Raw genomic sequence first — 7,432 nt, forward strand, 5'->3', positions numbered from 1 at the left:
AATGTGATTTTTGGTGGGGCCACCAAAGAGATATTTAAAGAATTGAATTAATATTTTTGTAACCTATTATATATATATATATATATATATATATATATATATATATATATATGTAATGTCGGTGGGAACAGCTGCAACCGAGAGCGTGAAGAATGGGATAAATGAATGGTAATGAGTTCTTGTGGGGTCCGCCACTTGGATGTTAAGTATGTAGTGAATTTGGTTCATTCACGTGGGCTGATTTGATGAAAGAAGAAAGAAATTGATAAGGTAAGGTTTATGGCGGGTCCCACTGGAATGGTTTAATGGGTTTGATGTTTTGATTGTATAAATATATATATTGTGTGGTGCTGTGTGATAGAGCAGGTGGAGACGAAATGGAGTAATGGGTTGGCTTTTTGATTTGATTACTCATTATATATTTATATATATAATGTATCTGATGGGAAAAGTAAGAAAAGGAGTATGTGGCGGCAGAGTTAGGAAAAAAAAAAGGTGGGGCCCACGAAATTTATTTTTGTGGTCTTAAGTTTTTTGAATTTTGTTCTTCACGTGGGGTTGGCTTGAAACGAGTGTTTTGGCAGACTAACTTTTTGACTCGGACTTTGTTTAGCTTTTTGCACGTGGGTCTGTTGCGGTGTGAGGGGGTGGATTTGCCTTTATAAATGATGCCTTGTCTTGTGAATTTAGCGAGCAAACAGAATAGAAGAATAGAGAGAAAGAGAAACAGAGTGAGAAAATGGACTACAGACGGAGGAGCCGAGAGTTGCAGAGAGAAGGTTGGAGCTTGAGGTTTGATGATCCAGTGAGGACATTCTTTTTCAGTGTAGGGTTCTCTATACCTCGAATGGCTTGGAGTGATTTTGCTTCAATGATTTTTGATTAAATATTTTGATTAAATGCATATGTATTTTGTTTATATACTCACATGACTATGTATATTTTGTGAAGCTGTTTTATTAAACCTCCATGAAATTCTTGTTATAATTTTTCCTACTGGGACTTTTGTCTCACCACCCTCCAGTTTCAGGTACTGAAGATAAACGGGGATTGCTAGAGACGGGTTTAGGATGAAGAGTTGGCGTTGCGAGTTTTATTTTTATTATTTGGAGAATTTTTGTGTATTTGAGAAAATTAATTTTTGTATAAAAGAGGAGGTAATTTTTATGGTCCTGGGTGTATTGTGATGTATTTGGACTTGAATAAACATAGCATGTTATTAAAATTTTTGGGGCGTGACACCTAGACCGAATTGAATTCGGGCTCAAAATATATAACCTAGGCCAAAACCGAAACTAAAAACACATTGCCCAAGCCCACAAAATTTGAAGTTGGGCTCGAGTTATTCGGGTTGGGCTCGCCTGAGTTACAACCCTACTTTACAAGCATATAAGCGAGATTGTTCACAGAATTAACAAACCAAGCATAGGGATGTTTGTCATTGGTTCACTTATTAATCAAACACACAAATTCAATTTGTGCTTGGTTCATTTATTAAATAAACGTACACGAACCAAACATGAGCTAAGTTCAAGTTGTCCAAAACTTGGCTCGTTTGCAGCCCTACCTGTCTATGGGTTTTTGCAGTAGTTTTCCTTTCAAATAGTCATATACAATGCCAATCCCTAGAAAGCTTGATTAATTACATATCGTAATTCTAATCTTATTTTTTCACTTGGGCTTTTTCACAATTGTTTGAATGATTTGGAACCAAACAAGATAGCCATCTATGAATAAATGATGCAATTTTCTTCACTGTAATCCAAAACACTCCATGCTTTTGTCATATTTCATTTCTAAAATGACACAATAGGGCTCCTCACTTTATACACCCCATCATCCCACACCAATGACCCAGAAAGTAAATTCTTATGTGCTTTGGTTGTGATTGTAACTACAAAGGATTGCTTCTGACCTAATGACTTGAATGTAAGGATACTCGGATTGACTAGGATCGTAAGTCCTGCAGGGGCTGCCACAATTGCTTTGTAAGTGGACACCGTTGAACCAACATTTGTGACAGTCCTGTGAAAGACACGGGTGAGGGGATGCTCAGTCTGAGAATATATAGCAAAAGTAGGATAATTTAGATCCCAGACAGTTCCATTGTTGGCTGCAGAGCAACTGCTATTGTCTCCAGTGACAAGTTGCAATGACTTGGTGCTATAACCTTGGCCACATAAAAATTTCACATAATCAAGCTCTCCGGCATCATATACTAAACCAGGTTTTGTAGCTTTTGATGGATCAAGATGACCTGCCCCGTATGCAAACTCGGCATCAGGGTTAGTGACGCTGTTCATTGGATGAGCTGTAAAGAACAAAAAAAAAAAAAAAAAAAAAGAAAAAAAAAAGAAAAAGAAAAAGAAAAAGAAAAAAAGGACCATGTTAGCTACAAATAATGGATGTATTCCAATACATAATAATATTCATGAGTAACCTAAGAGATTTTCCAAGTTAGTTAATTACCAGTTGTCATCAGGGCAGACTTAATAGCAGCAGGGGACCATCCATAATTAAGAGATTTTACATAGGCAGCTGCTCCAGTAGCATGTGGGCAAGACATAGATGTGCCGGAGATTATATTGTATGGAACTACTCTTTTATCTCCCTCTATTCCTGTCACAGTGGTAGCCTGTGACCATGCAGCAACAATGTTCACTCCAGGAGCTGCTAAATCAGGCTGCACAAGAATGGAGTTTTCAAATATAAAACCAGAATATATATATATATAAGTCTCTCATGTGTGTCCTTCTTTTAGTCCAACGCGTGTTTTAATTTAATTATTATGATGACGGTAATATTTAACTCCATTAACATATTATATAGTACATATGTATAAGATACCTTGAGAATGTCGCTTGTAATTGGGTTCGGCCCTCTTGATGAAAATGAAGCTATATATGGAGCCAATTTGTCTTTAGTCTCGATGCTTTTCTTTATAGTTGCAGTTGGCTTACTGTAGAGTACGTTTTATCCAAATTGTTAAATGTGTTGTGATCAATAAAGTGTCAAAACACATTAATATTGTCTATAAATCTATATATACCGAGTTGAATTTATGTAATGGTAAACAGCACTGCCATCTTCAAAGCCCAAGTAGGAGGCCGGCAAAGGAAAAGAAAAGCCATCTGTGCGGCCTTCATCGTCATTCATTATGGTACCGATTGCACCAGCATTGAATGCCGTTTCTCCGTCAGTCAGGTGATCACATAGAACGATTGTGCCATTCACTAAAGTCTTGTTCAATGAGCCTGAGGTGCAGAACCTGCATTTCATTATCATTGTTTATGCATTTTCTAATCCTCAATCAATTATCTGTGATTGATGTAACTAAATGATTAAGCTTGCATCATTAATGTTGATAATAAATCTAAAATTTTTGGATTGACATTTCCCTTTTCTTTCTTACCTGGATGTGTTTCCATCAAAACCAGAATTGGGTGCATTCCCACCGTAAACCATAGGGCACTGATCCTTGAGCTCGAAAGTATTTATTGAGATTCCCTACATGTAAAACAAGTTCAGAACTTATAACAAAGCACATTTGAAGGGTAGAGGCCAACATAAGGTATGACCCCATTGATTGGATGGCATAGATCAAACAATACCCATACAATGGGAGAAAGTCTACGATACCCCGGTACTACCGTACCATGAGTCTCTTAGCCGTTGGATGTTGTGTTGTGACCCACTTAATTGCTGAGAGACCCGGGGTACCGTACTCCTAGGTATTGGGTAACGTGGTGAGCGTGGGTCCACATCCATTTTACATTGGAGTTGTTTGAATATAGGAAGTTGCTCACCTGATAAGACATATTGTTGCCCAACTGCACCATTGTCACAAACTTTCTGTCTATGGTGCTAGCAGCCACTGAGAGTGACCATGGTGAGAAATTTGTGATGCTTTCAGGATCAGGACCTTCATTACCAGCAGAATTGGATGTGAGTATTCCGTTCTTCATAGAATGGAAAGCTCCAATGGCAATGGAATCTTCAAAGTAATTCAATGGAAACGATGCCCCAACCGAAAGTGATATTATATCAACTCCATCAGCAATAGCATCATCAAATGCTGCAAGAATATCCGCAGATAAACAACTTCCATCACCCCAACATACCTTGTACACAGCTATGCGAGCTGAAGGAACCCCTCCCCGGGCTGTACCCAAGCCCAGGCCTAATAAGCTTGCGCCACTCACTAAGTGCCCTGCTGCTGTAGATGCAGTGTGTGTCCCATGGCCATCTACATCTCTTGGTGAATCAACTTCTTGTGGAGGTATTGATCCTTCGGTATAGTAGTATTTAGCTCCTATAATTTTACTGAAAAGTACTCAAAATTTTAGTGGCAGCACAAGCAAAAGCAATTAATTAAGATATCCATTTATGTAATTGGCATATACTTGTTGCAAGTGAAATTTTTAGAGGATTGGCAAGAGCCCTTCCATTTGCTTGGAGGTGGACCATATCCTTTGTCATTGAAACTCTCAGATTCAGGCCAAATCCCACTGTCAAGCATTCCAATAATGATGTCGCTTTCATAAGCGCTTCTTTTTACTTCTTGAGGGAAGTCCATGAAGTCCCATGACCTTGTTGTGTGGAGTTTCATCTTTTCATTAGGGAACACTGACACTACTCCTTCGGTGCCTGAATTTTTTGAAAGTTAAAGCAGAGAGAGAACGTATAAATTAATAAATTGAAAATATAAATCATGTGATAGCTTAATTAATTAATTAATTGAATTTATAAATTACCCACCTACTATTTTGTCCTTCTCTTCCCCTGTCAGCTTTGCTACAAACCCATTGAAGCTCCTCTTGTAGCTATAGAGTAAAGATTCTGATGCCCTACTGTTGAATGCATCCAGTGCATTAAAGAAGATAGTTATAAAGAAGATGAATTGGGATGTATGATCGTATTGGGGCTATAAGAAGTGCCAATATCATTCCTCTTTTCTTTATAGAAGGCACCTATGCTGGCCTATTAGTTTTAATTACAAAATGGCCTATAATTTATAAAAGTTTTCAAAATGTTCCCCCTGAAATAATTTATTTTAAAAAAAATGGCCATTAATTTTTATTACACATAGGCTAATAATTTATAAAAAATTGAAAAATGCCCCCTGAAATAATTATTTACCCTTGGGCCAATTAATTTTTATTGCAAATAGGCCTATAATTTATAAAATTTTACAAAAATGCCCACTAAAATAATTATTTTTAAAAAATATCTCTAATTTTTCCTTTCTTTTCATTCTTACTCCTCCTCCTCCTCTTCTTCTTCTTCTTCTTCTTCTTCTTCTTCTTCTTCTTCTTCTTCTTTATATACTCTTTAAAAAAAGTTGCATTCCTTTATTCAAACTATTTTTTTCTTTTTTTCTCTTCAAAGTTTGGTAATTAAATTTGTTGCCTTATGGTCGGTATTTTTATGTTCCTATTTTTTTTAAATAATTATTTTCAAATTATTAAATGCTATTATTCCACCATTAGTACAATTTTATTTTTTGATTTATTGTCTTGCATCACTTTTCGTTTGAAAAAAAATATAATTTATCATCTTTAATATGGCGCCCCCTGAAATAAATTCCTGGCTCCACCCCTGATTATAGTAGACAATTGTGTGCAAAAAAAAAATGTTCCCATATGCACAAGAGCAGTATCTCTATTCACAAGTGCGCTACTTGCATGCATGTATAGGGATTTAATTTCGGCAATGGGGTGGCACAAAGTGATATTTCACAAATTATATACTGTTATTTATAAAACTATTAATGGGCCAGCTTGGGCGCAGGGGAGCATATACCCCCGAGTCCAAGCTTGTTCCATCTATGTGCATGCACAAAAATGATACTTGAAAATAATAATAATAATTTGAATAAATAAATAGTATTTTTTCAAATATAACTTTGAAAAAAATTCATAATTTTGAAAAAGTCAACTCTATGACTTTGAGAGTTGGTCTCCAAAACTGCATATTTTTTTAATTATTTCATTATTTATAAAACTATTAATGGGCCAGCTTGGGTGCAGGGGAGCATATACCCCCGAGTCCAAGCTTGTTCCATCTATGTACATGCACAAAAGTCTTTTGATACTTGAAAATAATAATGGCAATTTGAATAAATAAATAGTATTTTTTCAAATATAACTTTGAAAAAAATTCATAATTTTGAAAAAGTCAACTCTATGACTTTGAGAGTTGGTCTCCAAAACTGCATATATTTTTAATTATTTCAAAGAAAAGTATTGAAAGACAACGACCAGAGTCTGCTTAGCCAGAACAAAAATAAGAACTTTACTTATATGCTTTCTTTTATATTTTTACTTTTAAGTTTAACGATTTGTGATGGTAGGATTCAATGCAAATGTGAAAAGAAATTGTTTTGAGCATGTTCAATTTTGTAATTACCACATTACAAGTACACTTAAAGATTATATTTTCTACTTCCTTGTGACATGCTAATATTATGGTATAGGTGACCTGCCAACAACTTTCTGTAGCATTCTCATATGAAGGGATGGTGCAGAGTCGAGATCACCCTTGAGACGGTCACCCATGTACACGATGTATACCTACAACCACAAAATGAAGTTAACAGATAATGCACATATCTAATTAACAAGCCTTGTTCATGGCACAACCAAGCTCTAAACACTTTAAAAGCAATATATATGTAGATGTAAATATATATATATATATATACACACACACACACATGCCTTTAGATCTCCATCAGATGCTCCGATGCAGCTAATAAGCATAGCACGAGTAAGACTAATGACGATAAGCCATGAAGGAGAGGACATTTGACTAGCCATTAGAGGGGACTTCCAAAAGCTTGAGCTCTACTGCTAATGTTTACATGGAACAAACAGTGATGGGCTTTTATAACAGGGAAAAAGGACATGTTGAGCTTGTATTAATTCCACACATTGATTACTCAAATTGAATTTGTTAAACAAAGCCGGGATTAACAATATTTTTGTCTAAATTCTCCCACAGCCATAATGGTAACAAATTAAATGCCCACGGTTGAACCATACTTTCAACTTACCTTATCTCTCAACCTATTAAATTAGAGGGGGAAAAATGAGATTGCAACAAGAAGATTACATTGGAGATTATGTATATTTTACTGGAAAAATTAGATTTTAGTTACCTAATCTAAACATAAGTGACCATAAAATAAAAAAAAAATCAAAAATCAAAAAAAAAATAGTCACCCTGAAAATTAATTGCCAATAAGTAACCATTTAATAGTTTATTTTATAAATGCTCTTCTTGCAATACGTTCATTTATATATATATATATATATATATATATATATATATATATATATATATATCCACTTTTCTACCTTTGCACTCCATTTATATTTTTTGTTTAAAGAAAATGATAAAAAGATCATTGAATTCATTAATGTACTATGTC

General features: G+C 35.2%; 1 protein-coding gene across 1 annotated transcript; it reads right to left on the reverse strand.

Annotated features, from left to right (window-relative positions):
- Positions 1-1,751: 1,751 nt before the first annotated feature.
- LOC132268523 (cucumisin-like) lies at positions 1,752-6,557 on the reverse strand. Its single transcript, XM_059769356.1, has 9 exons — positions 6,481-6,557; positions 4,759-4,850; positions 4,404-4,647; positions 3,807-4,323; positions 3,413-3,507; positions 3,050-3,268; positions 2,848-2,959; positions 2,465-2,683; positions 1,752-2,312 (listed from the first exon to the last, which is right to left on the reverse strand). The coding sequence occupies exons 1-9, from the start codon at positions 6,555-6,557 to the stop codon at positions 1,797-1,799; spliced, it is 2,091 nt and encodes a 696-aa protein (XP_059625339.1). The 3' UTR covers positions 1,752-1,796.
- Positions 6,558-7,432: the final 875 nt, after the last annotated feature.

The sequence above is a fragment of the Cornus florida genome, unplaced genomic scaffold, assembly GCF_030987335.1.
Source record: "Cornus florida cultivar Cherokee Brave unplaced genomic scaffold, ASM3098733v1 CherokeeBrave_3.0.0_Hap2_Chr08, whole genome shotgun sequence".
Lineage (NCBI taxonomy): Eukaryota > Viridiplantae > Streptophyta > Magnoliopsida > Cornales > Cornaceae > Cornus > Cornus florida.